This window comes from Pungitius pungitius, chromosome 18 (genome assembly GCF_949316345.1).
Source record: "Pungitius pungitius chromosome 18, fPunPun2.1, whole genome shotgun sequence".
Classification (NCBI taxonomy): domain Eukaryota; kingdom Metazoa; phylum Chordata; class Actinopteri; order Perciformes; family Gasterosteidae; genus Pungitius; species Pungitius pungitius.
The window spans coordinates 6,361,609-6,375,768 of NC_084917.1; the positions used below are offsets into that span (position 1 = coordinate 6,361,609).

General features: G+C 49.6%; 1 protein-coding gene across 5 annotated transcripts in view; it reads left to right on the forward strand.

Annotated features, from left to right (window-relative positions):
• The window catches only part of LOC119226348 (mediator of RNA polymerase II transcription subunit 13-like), a 55,503-nt gene extending 41,992 nt beyond the window's left edge, over window positions 1-13,511 (forward strand). For 2 of the 5 annotated variants that reach the window (XM_037484236.2, XM_037484235.2), the window contains exons 6-32: window positions 1,313-1,458; window positions 1,602-1,808; window positions 1,991-2,155; window positions 2,277-2,433; window positions 2,531-2,635; window positions 2,833-3,456; window positions 3,545-3,758; window positions 3,864-3,942; window positions 4,056-4,180; window positions 4,310-4,406; window positions 4,532-4,749; window positions 5,177-5,352; window positions 5,442-6,370; window positions 6,554-6,733; window positions 6,854-7,077; window positions 7,173-7,371; window positions 7,467-7,740; window positions 7,827-8,079; window positions 8,164-8,352; window positions 8,455-8,678; window positions 8,805-8,947; window positions 9,447-9,605; window positions 9,762-9,935; window positions 10,113-10,276; window positions 11,073-11,237; window positions 11,374-11,483; window positions 11,668-13,511. In XM_037484236.2, the coding sequence (XP_037340133.2) occupies window positions 1,313-1,458; window positions 1,602-1,808; window positions 1,991-2,155; window positions 2,277-2,433; window positions 2,531-2,635; window positions 2,833-3,456; window positions 3,545-3,758; window positions 3,864-3,942; window positions 4,056-4,180; window positions 4,310-4,406; window positions 4,532-4,749; window positions 5,177-5,352; window positions 5,442-6,370; window positions 6,554-6,733; window positions 6,854-7,077; window positions 7,173-7,371; window positions 7,467-7,740; window positions 7,827-8,079; window positions 8,164-8,352; window positions 8,455-8,678; window positions 8,805-8,947; window positions 9,447-9,605; window positions 9,762-9,935; window positions 10,113-10,276; window positions 11,073-11,237; window positions 11,374-11,483; window positions 11,668-11,800 (5,833 nt within the window). In that variant the 3' untranslated portion in view covers window positions 11,801-13,511. The remainder of the gene's footprint in view (window positions 1-1,312; window positions 1,459-1,601; window positions 1,809-1,990; window positions 2,156-2,276; window positions 2,434-2,530; window positions 2,636-2,832; window positions 3,457-3,544; window positions 3,759-3,863; window positions 3,943-4,055; window positions 4,181-4,309; window positions 4,407-4,531; window positions 4,750-5,176; window positions 5,353-5,441; window positions 6,371-6,553; window positions 6,734-6,853; window positions 7,078-7,172; window positions 7,372-7,466; window positions 7,741-7,826; window positions 8,080-8,163; window positions 8,353-8,454; window positions 8,679-8,804; window positions 8,948-9,446; window positions 9,606-9,761; window positions 9,936-10,112; window positions 10,277-11,072; window positions 11,238-11,373; window positions 11,484-11,667) is intronic. The other 3 variants (XM_037484238.2, XM_037484239.2, XM_037484237.2) reach the window with 3 other exon arrangements.
• Window positions 13,512-14,160: the final 649 nt, after the last annotated feature.

A 14,160-nucleotide genomic window follows, 5' to 3' on the forward strand; every position in this document is an offset into this window, starting at 1 on the left:
CTCATTCCGTATTCCGAATGTAAGTTGCGACTGTTGCGTTGGGGCGTGTCCCTTGACCACTCTGCTGCTGCGCCGGACTTGCAGCTGTTCCCCTGAGCTTCCCCTTGCTGCTACGTGTAGCTCTTCGTATGTGTGACGAGGCACCAAGGACGAGGTTGCAGCGTCTCCACTGGTGCGCTGTGCAGACGTGGATCGAGCTGTTGTGGGCGGAGGCGACTTGTGTGTCCTTGTGTGTGGCGCTGAATGCACTTCAGCTCCTCCCCTCCTGTGATGGCGTAGCAGTGGTCAAACCACCTGTTATGAGGGTCTCTTTTTAAAAAAAATCTTAAACATCTGGAATGTTTATGAAGCGGAGGAATTGGCGGCCTGTCCTCTCTTCGGGTACACTCGGCGCCATCTGGAGGCTGCGGCGGGCCAACATCATAAGATACTTGGCTCCCTCCACGCTGTGTTTAGTCCTGCCTGTGAGTGAGCCGTGACGGTTGACAAAAATCAATAAAATGGCCAGTTTCACAGTCAAACGGCGGTCCAGCTCCCTTCCGGCCGAACGATATTGCATAGGCAGGAAGGGTAATCACGCGGAGATTACGGCATCCGCCGACTTTATTGCCAGGCTGATATATATATATATATGTACAAACCAAGGCGGGAAGGGGTTTTCTAAGATTGAAGATGTACGTCAGTGAGGCCCTGGTGGTTGTTAACGATGTCCGGCCCGCCCACTGCTGTGTAGATTGCAATAAGGCCCCAGCAATTCCTCCTCAGTGATTAAAAAAAAAAAAAAAATGAGCGATGCACGATGAACTGCGTGCGCCTGGGCTGTGTAATAAAGAGAGCTGGGCATACGTAAACGTGTCGTCGCCACAATCACTCGCAAGCAAATGAGGATTTATGCCCGCAATAAGGCGGGAATGCTGAGTTTGATCAACGCGGGTGGAGCTGAGCGAAGGCGTTTGCGAAGACGCGTCCTCAGTGTTTGTTCCCTAAATTGCTGTTTGGATCAAAGCGCTCATCATCTGTCATGCTGCTGGGCAAAAGATCAGCGCATCCGTGTTGTACGTTTTTTGTGCTGTAATACGTGTAGATTTAACGCGATTAAATGTGATTTGTGATTACATTTAAAATGTAAATTCAATTCGGGTCAACCGTTGTGAAGGGAAACGTAAAGAGGCGACGAGATTCAGTTTCACAGGGCAAACTCGTGTTGCCGCTTTGTGACCATTTTTCACGCTGTCGCTTTCAACTCGTCACACAGAAGCCGCGCTTTTTTCCATGTGGCGCTTTTTCCATGAGGTCTGTCTTGTGTCTCCAGTGAACACCTGTCGTGTTCCTTCTCCTTCTTCCTCCACGGGGAGAGCAACGTGTGCACGAGTGTGGAGATCGCCCAGCACCAGCCTGCGTACCACGTCACAGAGCACCACGTCCGCCTCGCACAGGCCTCCATCACGCCGATACAAGGTAACGCCGCCTTTCCTCGTGACTTTGTTACACGGCATTCTGAAGCACTTGGCCCTCTCTGCGTTTTTTTTTTTTTTTGGGGGGTTTCGCACGGCAGTCGATGAGTTAAAACAAATTGGTCATCTGCTCCACCCACCCCGCAGTTATCCTGAGTCCGTACGGCCTGAGCGGCACTCTCACGGGTCAGGCATTCAAGATGAGCGACCCGGCGACGCGCAAGCTGATGGAGGAGTGGAGTTACTTCTACCCGGTGGTCCTTCCGCTCAAAGAGGGAAGTGGAGCAAAGGACAAGGGAGAGGGGGGCCAGACCTATGATCGCAACTGTCACGCGGCGGTGGAGGTCATCGTGGGTACGGAAAGTGTTTAATATGACTGTGTGCGATTACATCAATGGATTGCATTTGGTACAAAGATTCTTCTGCAAATGATTAACATATGATCGGTTCGCCACGGTACTTGAGGTAAAATAGAAATGCTTAAAAAAGAAGATTGACTCCACTGATCGATGGCCTTCTCCTTTGCGTCTGCGTAGGTGGAGTAAGGATGACGTACCCAGCTGCCTTAGTGCTGATAGCCCAGGGCGACCTGCCGCTGGAGCAGTCTCCACCTGTTCCTGCAACTCAGGGCCTCAGCAGGGAGCTGAACCACTGCAGCGTGCCACTCACACCGCCGGCGTCGCCGCAGCAGCCCTGCTCAGGTAGAGCGCGCGTACACACGCACGCACGCACGCACGCGCACACACACACACACGCATCTTTGTTCAGAAACCTGCACAGTCCTGCATCACAACATCTGTTGCACCCTTTTTCCCGTTTCAGCGGACAGCGGCTTCGTGACGTCCATCTCCAGCGTCCCCACGCCAGACAGCGGCATGGGGGTTGCCAGCGTCAGCCCAAAGCATTCTGGGAAAAAGCTAACCTCTCAGGTAGTCCACCAAGCCTGGAGGGAATGCTATCTCAACCAGCCTCCGCATGCGTAAGTCCCACCATCGCGGTGTTCGTTCCCTTTGTTGGCGTGTGGTCGTGGTGGAAGGGCGGTGATGCAGTCGATTTTTTTTTTTTGTTCCCTCCAGATTGAACTCTCCAACTGGCGTATCGCTTAACAAGGACGCGCCCAGTGGAGTAACCGCCTGGGACTTCAGCGATCTGGAAGCCAGAGTGTCCTGCAGCTGCTCCAGGTACCACGGAGAAACACCACAGTTATATTTACTGCAAGAATGAGGAATCCGCTCACATGACAAACTTTAATACAACCAGAACAATTCTACACGGCACCAAAAAAAACACAGCAGGGGATACTGCTACATCTCGCTAATCATTAGCTCAAAGTAGTTTTTTTATTCATTTCCAAACATCCACCGTGACTTTGTTGCAGGTTAAAGCAGCAGAAGTTGAACCTGACTGCCACTGCCAACCCCCAGACGAGTGCCAATCCCACACAGTCCTCCGGCGTGTCGTTGTACCCCCCCTCCCTGCCCAAACACAAGACCAGCGACAAGACGGAGAAGGCTGACAAACAGTCCAAGAGGCCCGCCGTGATCTCCTTCCACCACCGTCTATCGGTCCCCCGTGAGACCCCTCTGGAACAGGACCCAGCAGGGGGGCCTCAGCTCGCCCTGGAGCCGTCCTTGGAGCCTCCTTCCGCTCTGCCCAGCTGCAAGTATCCCAAGCTCCTCTCCAATGGCAGGAAAGCCCCCGAGTCCCATCTGCATTCGCCAATGTCTCCACTCCCGCCCACGCTCAGCCCGCACCCCCGGGTGCAGGACCCGGAGGTCCTGGATGGGCCCGTGGACATCCCCCTCTGTCCGGAGGGGGCTTTCGCCAGCGAAACCGCCGTGTATACAGCTCTGCTGAGGCAGAGGGAGAACGGGGCCAGCTGGTGGAGAGGCTTCAGGACACCCAGGACGGATGAGACTGACTGCAGGCCCTGTGAACTCCCCGCTGACGCGCTAGAGGAGGTGAAGACGGAGACAGCGGCCGAAGGAGCGCTGCTGAAGAGGTAGGGGAGAGAAACTCCACCAGTGTGAAGGTAAAAGGCCGAACCAACACGTTACTTGGTTTTCATTGGTCTCTTTTGTCTCCTCCAGACTGTATACACAGACTCACAAGAGATTTAAAATCTCAGAGGAGAGGGTGAGGGACCACATCCACACTTTGGGCCTGTTCCAGCAGCCGGGTGTGGAGGCGCTGCGGGAGCCCGGGGAGGACCCCTACGACTTTAAGGAGGGAGACATCGAGTACACGTTCTCCTCTTCAAAGCGGTTAAAGGGTCAGGGGCGAGAACACAGCAAGAAGGCCAAGGTAGGTCATGGTTTTAAAATGTCTTTTAAAACTCATTTAAAAACACAAAACACAGATCTACGGCCGGAATAAACCGGAAAATATTCGAATTTCTGTCTTCATCAGGGAGAAGAAATCACCAGCAACGGAGCACTGCCTGACGGGAACGATGCAATGTCGATTTTTAACTCGGCTCCGAAATCGGGTGGGCCAAAGATCAACGTCATACCCATCTTCTGCATCATACTGATAGCTATCGATGTTAAAGCCCGCAAATTATTGTTGAGCCATTATTAAGTTGTTCTCGTGTTGTTTTAGAAGAATCAGGTCAGGATGCCGATGGAGCCGCCAAGGCCAACCCTTCTCTGACCAGAGAAAAAGATCTGGTGGTCAACATCTCAGATCTAGACAACATATTTGATGAAGATGAAGAAGAACTGGGGGTGAGCCGTCATGGTCGATGAACTATATTCTGACACCTATGTACTTTGCCTGACTCACCAACCGCTTTATTTCCGCAAAGAATGATCAATTAAAGCTGATCCTTCAATATTATGTGTCATAATTTGTAGACTGTTTACCCCAACCAGCACTCAAGCAAGCTACCAGCATCCACAGAAGATCGTCCTCTGGGCAAAGAAGGGAGAGTCGCTGTACCGTATCCATCGAGTGAGTCACTTCAACGAGTATTTACTGAACATACATTTCAGTTTTGTCCAATCAGACCTTTTTGTAAACTTTCCTCCTCTTCCTCCTTCCCCTGTATCTCTTCATCCACATCTCTCTCCCTTCAGCAGTAGCAGACCTCCAGAGGATGTTTCCCACGCCACCTTCCTTGGAGCAGCACCCAGCCTTCTCTCCCGCCACCACGTACCGTGACACGCCGAGCCAAGAGCCCCCCGTGCACAGCGGAGCGGCAGACCACCTGCTGCCTTTGGCCTCCTCCCAGTTCACCGAATACCGGATGGAGATTGACGAGGGCATGGCCAGCCCCGGGCTGGAGGATCTCAAGGTGAGGAGAGCGGCGATTGATCCCCAATTAAGTGCCCATGTACCGACATCGTCAAGTGTGAACTGACAAAATGACCCTTTTAGTATGAGAATAAGGACTTGGGCTGGTTAATTCCTTCCATTAATTACTTTTATCCATTTAAAACTCTCGAACTCGAACTCTCTTGATCTTTATCGAGGGAAAGTCAGTATAAGGACTTGTTGCCTGGCTGTCGGCTCCTGATCAGCTGATCCGTCTCACACATCGTATTGGAGTTCTTTCACTGACACTGATAGATAATAATCTTTACTGACTGCAGCCAGTATTATGATATTGCAAGTGTTGACAGTAACCACATAACAGACTCCCCCTGTATGCCTTTTTTACTTTTTCCTCTATGTTGTTAATTGATTCATTTTCTTTTTCCACTCATATCTTCTCTTTTCAGCCACAAATTGGCTCCTCCATGTTTGCTCCGCTCTCCTGCTTACCCAGCCACAGTCTACCGCCACTCAAGATTACCGAGCAATGCTACTATCGTCCATCCTGGGCCCTCATGCCCAAGATGGAGCATTTCCCGCTCATGCATTCCCATAATGCCACTTTCAACAGGGATGGATACACGTAAGTAGTGAGCCACTGTATGACAAGCTTATATGAATAAAAGCTCCTCCATGTGCATGAAAGTCAATTCTGCCATTGTTGTTTTCCAGGAACGTGCCAAGTGTCACCACCCTCACGGACCAGGAGTACGGCCAGATGAGCACTACCACTGCCTCTGTGAGCACCAACGCGGGCATCCTGCCGTCTCCGGCCACGCCCCGCTTCTCCGTGCCCACCCCGCGGACCCCCCGCACGCCGCGGGGCGTGAACGCCGCGAGCTCCGGGCAGGGCTCGGTGAAGCAGGACGGCACTGAGATCAGCTCGCCGGCCTCCACGCCCTCCACCAGCCTGCCTCTCAGCTCCGTGGACCCTCTGGCTCGGCCGGGACCCTCCCTGCCCGAGGCTCACAGCCTGTACGCCATCCTCCTGCTCTCGGACTCCGTCCTCAACGTCTTCAAGGATCGCAACTTTGACAGCTGCTGCATCTGTGCCTGCAATATGAATGTCAAAGGAGCAGACGTTGGGGTGTACATCCCCGATTCCACTGGCGAAGATCAGTACCGCTGTATGTGCGGCTTCAGTGCCATCGTGAACAGGCGGCTGGCCCACGGCACGGGCCTCTTCCTGGAGGACGAGCTGGACATTTATGGCCGGACTTCTGAGGTCGGCCGGGCGGCCGAGCGGAGGCTGGCCCTCTGCAGGCGGGACCCCAGCATGGGGGACACGAGGGCCAAGCGCGCGCAGGACGCGGCCCCCGCCTCGCCTTTGGTCATGATCCTGCTGCAGGAGCACTGCTCCCAGCCCATTTCCTCCTTGGCGTCACTGCATCTGCCCCTCAGCTGCTCGTGCCACGGACGCAAGGGAGCGCTGCTCCAAAGCTGGGTGTCCGAGAAGCAGTGGGCCGACGGGAGCGACGCCTGCGTGGACTGTTACAACGCCTTGGAGCAGGGGTTACAGTATGTGGACAACTCCACGGGAGGCAAAGTAGATCCGGCTGTTGTCAGAAGTACAGCCCTTCACTCCTGGCCTCATACAAATGGTAAGAAAGGGTTTAAGGAGTATGCATTTTTAAATGCTTTTAATGCAGGAGTGCAGTGTGTGCTCAACTCCTTTTAGATAAAGCCTTACTTCACAGATCCTCAGTGTCCAGCTGCATCGATGGAACCCCTAACCCTAATCTTAACATCCTTCTTTTTGTCTGCGTCTCTGCCAATCTCCACAGTGGTGGACATGAACATGCTGTCGTCGCAGGACATGGTTCGGGTGCTGCTGTCTCTGCAGCCTTTCTTGCAGGATGCGATCCAGAAGAAGAGAACAGGACGGACCTGGGAAAACATCCAGCACGTTCAGGGTCCGCTCACCTGGCAGCAGTTCCATAAGATGGCCGGGAGAGGCTCCTACGGTGAGTCATCTGGGGTCACCCGTAAGACTGTTGAGCTCTTAAGTGATGGTCTGGAATGAACAGGAAAGTCCTAATTAGACTGCAACGAACGAAACTTTTTCCTTTTTCCATTCGCCCAAGGTTCGGAAGAGTCACCGGAGCCCTTGCCCATCCCGACAGTGTTACTGGGCTACGACACGGACTTCTTGGCGTTGTCCCCTCTGGCGTTGCCTTTCTGGGAGAAGCTGCTACTCGAGCCTTACGGGGGGCCGCGGGATGTGGCGTACGTCGTCCTGTGCCCCAGTAGCCCCTCTCTGCTGGCCGCGGCCCGCGCCTTCTTCCAGGAGCTCAGCGCCGTCTACGAGGTAAGAGACGTCTGAGCCGTTGTGGTAAAACGAGACGTACGGTTCTCTGATGAAGGAATTCACAAAAAAAGGGGCGCCTCGACTCTCTTTTCCAGATGTGCCGCCTCGGGAAGCACCGCCCTCTGGCCAAGGTGTCCAGGGACGGCCTGGTGCGCGTGGGAGAAGAAGTGGAAGCGGAGAAGCTGGAGGCGCTGGGTGTGGACCAGTGGGTGACTGGACCGTGGGCAGGACAGCAGCACAGCGACAACCTCGGCAAGCTCAAGCTCTACGCGTATGCGTGCAACCAGCAGCTCGGTGAGACTATTGAAAACGGACAAATTCAAATTAAATGAAAAATGTCCCCCAGACACTTTTTTGAGATCAGGTGATTTGATTTTTCCTTCGCGCAGGTCCCCAGCTGTCAGCGCTTTCATTGGACGGCAGCCTCCTGTTGCCTCCCTCACACCCGGCATCCTCAGCCCCGCCTGCCTCCTCTGGGCAGCCTCACGCTTGGGGCCCTGACGGTGGACCGGCTGCAGGGGCGGTCAGCGCGGGAACCGCTTCGACCCCGACTGCGGCGACCTCGAGCCAGACGGGGGAGACGACCCACGGTGCGATGAGTGACCCCAAAGGCCCACCCAGTGCCACACCACCAGCCACCACACCAGCAGAAAACCCGGAGCTGTAAGACCCAACGGAATCGCAAATGTCTCCATTTTTAAATATTGCCCCTTCCTGTTTTAACTGTACTTCCCCTCGTGCTCCCTTAGCACCGCAGAGCAGTCCAGGATTGGCATCCCCACCGTGGCCGATTCTATGGACAGCCTCGCCAACCCGCCGGCTATCGTTATTTACATAGTGGATGCTTTTCTTGGCTCAAGTGGAGCGAGGAATGAAGGCGGAGAGGAAGACGAGGGGGACGAAGTGGAGGCCAGTAGCATTTGGCTGCTAGGGCTACTTCGCTGCTACACAGAGATGCTGAAGACTTTGCCCGAGACGATGAGACCTGCACTTGTACTACAGGTAGGACACCTCTGACGTTTGCCGGAAAGAATCGAAAGAGAATCCCCTCTTGCGATCGTCATAGTTTCTCTCCATCATGCTCAGGTCGTGCCGTGCCAATACCTTCTCCAGCCGGCCAGTGGGGAGAGCCATCTCTACCTGCAACATCTGCGCTCCCTGTCCTTCTCCTGCTACTCCCAATGCAGACGGCTCCTGCCCCAGCAAACCCCCATCAAGTCCCTGACGGGCTTCGGCCCAGTGTCGAATGTTAACTCCGTGCTTAAGAGTCCAGAGGTGGGCGTAAAGGATTGAGCATCTTGTGTCATGGAATACGCTTGCACATGGTTGTATGGGTCCTTTATTCTTTCTTGATATCTGAATTTCCCTGTCATTCAGCATCCTAGCCCACTGCAGCTGTACACGCCCCCCTTCATCCTTGGGCCCACCCGTTCCAAGCAGCCAGAACCAGGGGAGATATGGGCAGAGATCCCTCCCAAATACAATGTGCTCTTTGTTGGATACTGCCTATCACATGACCAGCGCTGGATCCTTGTGTCCTGCACTGACCAGCAGGGGGAGCTCCTGGAGACCAGTATCATCAACATTGATGTCCCCAACAGGTGAGGGAGAGTGGTTTATGGCTGTGATTCTTTGCACAGCTTTTTTATTTTTTGTTCTTTTGTAATGGTTGGGTAGCAATCTCATCTCTACATGTGTTTAATTTATTTATATTTTTTTCACTTCAGAGCGCGACGTCCCAAGGTTTCAGCCAGAAAGATGGGACTGCAGAAGCTGTGGGAATGGTGTATTGGCATCATCCAGATGACCTCACTGCCATGGAGGATTGTGATTGGACGACTGGGCCGGCTGGGGCACGGAGAGCTGAAAGGTAGGAAAAAGGCTTTGATGAACTAGACTATGTAATGAGTACCGATTTTATATATACACTTTCTATATGTATATACACATACACTAATATATATATATATATATTAGTGTATGTGTGTTCATTTGGAAACATCTAAAGCACAAACATATTCTAAATTCTGTATTACATATTCCATAACAAACTCAATCACTTTATAAATTGTTGAAATGAAAGGGAAAAAGTATACTAAATAACTTTTGGTCAACCCCAAAAAGTAAAACTAGTATATGTATAGAAACTTATAATAATTAGTTATTATTTTCTGATGAACAACATCAGTATTTTTAGCTTCCCTCAGATCCTCTGGGAGACGTTTCCAGCGGCTTGAAGCACAAAGACTCAACGCAGCATCACCAAATATTCTTGTTCTGCTTGTTCTGGTCTTTCTATCACTAAAACCTCTTTAATATTGTTTCCCGCCCCCCCTCCATCTGTTTCTCCCACCTTCTCTCTTCCCCAGACTGGAGCTCACTCCTCGGGGAGCATTCCCTCCATTCAATAGGGCGCCAGCTGAGGGAAGCGTGTCGAATGTGTGGCATCTCGGCCGCTGACTCCCCCAGCATCCTCAGTGCCTGCCTGGTAGCCATGGAGCCACAGGGCTCCTTTGTGATCATGCCTGGTTAGTAGCCTGTTGCAACACCACACGTTAATATACAAGTACATTGATCGCAATCAATAGACCCCAACACAAAAAAAAGAGAAGATTGACGTTTTGTGGGTTTTTTTAGGTCCTCTGACACCTCTCCTCCTCTCCCGCGTTTCTCTGTGTGTGCAGATGCAGTCACCATGGGCTCCGTGTTTGGACGCAGCACTGCTCTGAACTTGCAGACGTCGCAGCTGAACACGCCTCAGGATGCTTCCTGTACTCACATCCTCGTCTTTCCAACTTCTGCCACCACCCAGCTGGCTCCCAGCTCCTACCCTACTGAGGACAATGAGGACAACAATGGTAATGAGCCGCAAAGCAACAGTCATAGTGCTATTAATGGAGACTAATACAATCACACCCTTGTTTCAAATTGTTTTGCTGTTGAATGACAAAAACTGGTGATGCGTCATTGTTGATTATCAAGGTATAAATGAATTGGAGCTGTGCTGACGCTGCTTTCACCCCCCCCTCCCTCAGATGACATGTTCGGTCTGCCCTTTCCTGATGAACTGGAGAACGACATTGGCCACGACATGATGCTCATCACTGGCAACCTCCACACGTCCCCCAACACGTCTCCCGTGCCCTCGCCAGGCTCTCCGTCCGGGATGGGCATGGGGTCGCATTTCCAGCACAACAAGGTGAGTCTGCTGTGTTTACTGTGTACTGGTCTGACCTAGCGCAGGAGGCATGCAGGCTGTGATCAGACTCCTCACTGACTAAATCTAACTGGTCAACCCCAAATTACCTACACGATGTAAAAAGAAACGAAAGAGTAGATCATATGCGATACAATTGGACTGCATTGTACAACTGCTAATTACAGAAATGATTGGAAGTATGGTGCATTTCTCAAGTTGAGGTTTGATTTTGTTCTTTGAGGACAAGGGGGATAATTTACCGCAGTCCTTTTATCTGACAAAAATTAGAGTTATAGTTTTTCCAAGTATAAAAGATGCAGAGGAATTTGTCTTAATTCAGTATTGTGGGAACCGTGTGTAGCTGTACTATAACATGTTATAGTTTAAAGTAACTGCTAAGCCACTTATTAGTTAGCCGTGTATAGCTTTTCCGTACAGACATGCATGTCGGTTGTTCTTTTGCAAGACTTTTCACTCAATGGGGAAAGATATCTGCAAATGATCGACAAGTAGTGGATTTTATAACCAGAATGCAATATGTGAAAACAAACGACAGGCAATCACTGAACTACCGAGGTCTCTTTTGATGCAACATTCAAAACATTCATTCTAAGTTCTATTGTCATGTTTTCATGCATTGCCATGAAAAAAAACATGTTGCGGACGACATGAGGACGACCCACTCATGCCTGTGCAAAGACTGTACGCTGTAGATGGAACAATAACACGACCCAGGATTCAAAAGGAGCCCAATAAAGGTTTGTGATTAACAAGTGGCCTTCCCTTGCGTACATAGAACCAAGGAGAGCGCTTGATGTCCAGGGACAGTCCACCAGAGGAGCTGAAGCAGCAGCCGCTGGCTCTGGGCTACTACGTCTCCACTGCTCAAGCAAACGGACTTCCTCACTGGTTCTGGGCCTCCTGTCCGCAGGCTGAGAGCCAGTGTCCGCTCTTCCTCAAGGTACTTGGAGAAAAGAACCGCGGTGGAAGAATATGCGCAGAATTGCTTTTCTTTATGCGATTGAACTTTCAATATGCATACAGGCGCTCAATACAGTTGGGCCATGAAGGCGTTAACGTTTGTTTCTTTACTTCAGGCTTCCCTCCACCACCACATCTCCATAGCGCAGACGGATGAGTTGGCATCCGACAAGACCAAGAGGTCCCCTCACCCCTTGGACTCAAAGAAAACCTCAGATGTGCTCAGGTAAATATCGTGACCATTTTGTTGATTTCTTCATTCATTTCATTTTCTTTGATTTTCTTTCAAAGTTTTATAGAACACTATACATAGAAAAACAACAACTTTTGAGCGATATATTATGATTGAGGAGAAGGAGTTGTATTGAGTGGATAGAAATAGTTGCTAACGTGGTTTCTACTAAACGCAGGTTTGTATTGGAGCAGTACAACGCCCTCTCCTGGCTGACCTGCACGCCTGCCACCCAAGACCGCCAGTCCTGCCTGCCCGTCCACTTGGCTGTGCTGATCCAGATGTACAACGCCATCCTGAACATGCTTTGAGTGTGTGTGTGTGTGTGTGTGTGAGAGTGTGTGTGTGTGTGAGACTTCAAGGGCGACTCCAGAGGGCTGATGGGAACCTTCATTTCCTCTGTGCCTAACGCTTCCTCCTTTTGGGCACCAGGGAGCAGCAGAGCTCTTCTGTCGCTTCGCGGCCTCACGTGGATTTAATGGCTGAATACAGACAACGGGAGAGTCAGACTCTCCCAGGCTTGGAATGTAATTACTAAGAAGAGAGAACGCTCCGAACACTAATGGGACACGTGTAACCGTGACACCCTGCGAGCCGAGCACAGACTGTACCTTCACATCTGGTACTTTCTGAGGGGGGGGGGGCGGAGAACAAATGGAACAAATCTATCCAACTATGCCCATTTTATTGACATATCGCGGATACTTCCCCCCCCATCGCCCCACTCGGGCTTCACTTCTCAACGGCATTCGAAGAAGAAACATCGGACATTTACGGAGAAGCTATTAAGCATTCTGTTTCCACCCACACCTGTGAAAGGGGGGGGGGGGGGGTCTGTGTTGGGTCACATAACTCCCTATTGTACCAGCAAAGTTCCATGACTACTCAAACACATGGCTTTGTTACATCAAAGATGCTTTTACATTTTTGTATAGAAATGCACTCTTATGCTTCTTGCAGTCGGTCAGTGAAAGTTCTGCTTTGAGTGGAAAGGGGCGCTTTTCCTCACCTTCCAAAGTGTTGTAGATATGGACACGGTGGATAATGTTTGACCTGTTAAGCCAGATGTCGATGTCGTTTATGATGTTATGACATACATTTGCAAAGAATTGAGACTTATTTTTAATATTTAAAACGGAAAAAGGAGAAAGTTAAACAAGGCCTTTTTCCCAATTGACTCTTAATTGTTTTGGGATCTGAAATAAAAAAGTGTAATTTTAATGCAATTGTATAGATGCCATATTTATACAAATTATATCATGTCATAGAATTTGATATAAATATATATATATATGAATATACATATATATATATATATATTACCTCTTCCAAGCAGGCACTTAATGATAAGGATGATGGACTCAACCATGTCTTTAGAAGTGGTCACAGTATGAACATTTATCTTTTTATTTTTACTTTCTACAGATACTGAACATTTTACCTTTTTCATTTAATGGATTTAAATTAAACAAATTGATGCAGGAGATACAGTATACTCTATATTTATAAAGTGTCCCTCTGCTTAAAAACTTGAAATAGGCAGCAGAACACCGAGGTTATTAAATATTTAAGAATGTTGCTTTATTTCATTGGCTCTCCTAAATGATGTCGAGCGAACCAATAGAAAGGCCCGTCTACAGCTTCACCCGTCTGCTCTCTGTTAGATTTCTAGCATGTGTGTATATATACACTTTTCAGCTGTGTTTTTTGGATTTTTTTTTTTTTTTTTTTTTTTAAAGCTGTACATTTCATGCTGTTCGGTTTACTTTAAAGTGACTCATATCAAAGTATTTTTTTGTTTTTGCTGAGCTTTTTGATATACAGTATACAGTACAAAAGTCATTTAATTACAGCCGGGGGGTTGAATTGCCAAGTAAGTGTACACAAATGTACAGACACGGGCAAGTTTGCAAAATTGTTACATCTGTCATCACTTTGAATATCGAACAGATCCACCTTAGTGGGAGAGATCTGTTACTTTTACACTCTTTTTTAGTAAATTATTAAAACTCCTGAAAATGATGCTGTGTTTGGAGTTCTCTTTTGATCCAAAAGAACCACTGACTGTAGTACATTATTTCATTTTGTTTATTTGCGTAATCTGACACACAAAATCACTGGTGAAATGAAGCCAAATCTATTTACTCGCATATTAAAATTTTACTTTTTACTGCACAACATTTATCTGACGAAAGCTACATTTTCAGGTTAAAACGTTCCTGAAACCCATGATCTCATCAAATTCAACAGTCCAATTTTCATTTTGACTTTGGAGCAATTCTCTTCATATTTTTCCTTAATTATATATAGATATTTTTTTTTTTAGAAAGATGAAAGGCCGGCGTGTGAAGTGGCGCGAGTCATCCTTTACACACGCCTTTTCCGACCGCGACACCCATACGAGACGGAACCCGAGGCTTCGCCCCCAAAACAATGAGCATTACTTCTGCCGACTGGATCCTGCCCCGACCGCTTGGAGGAGGAGAGCAATTGTTTACCGGACTGCTTCTTTTGAAGCAAATCAAAACAGCGTGTGAGGCCGCTGAGTGACGCCTGCGTCCTCCGGCGCTTTCCCTTCCTGTTCGAGAGCTGATTTAAGTGATTCTACAGAGGGCAGACGCCCAAGTGAATCAACTCGGGAACAACCGTTCTCTGCACCTACTTGTTTTTC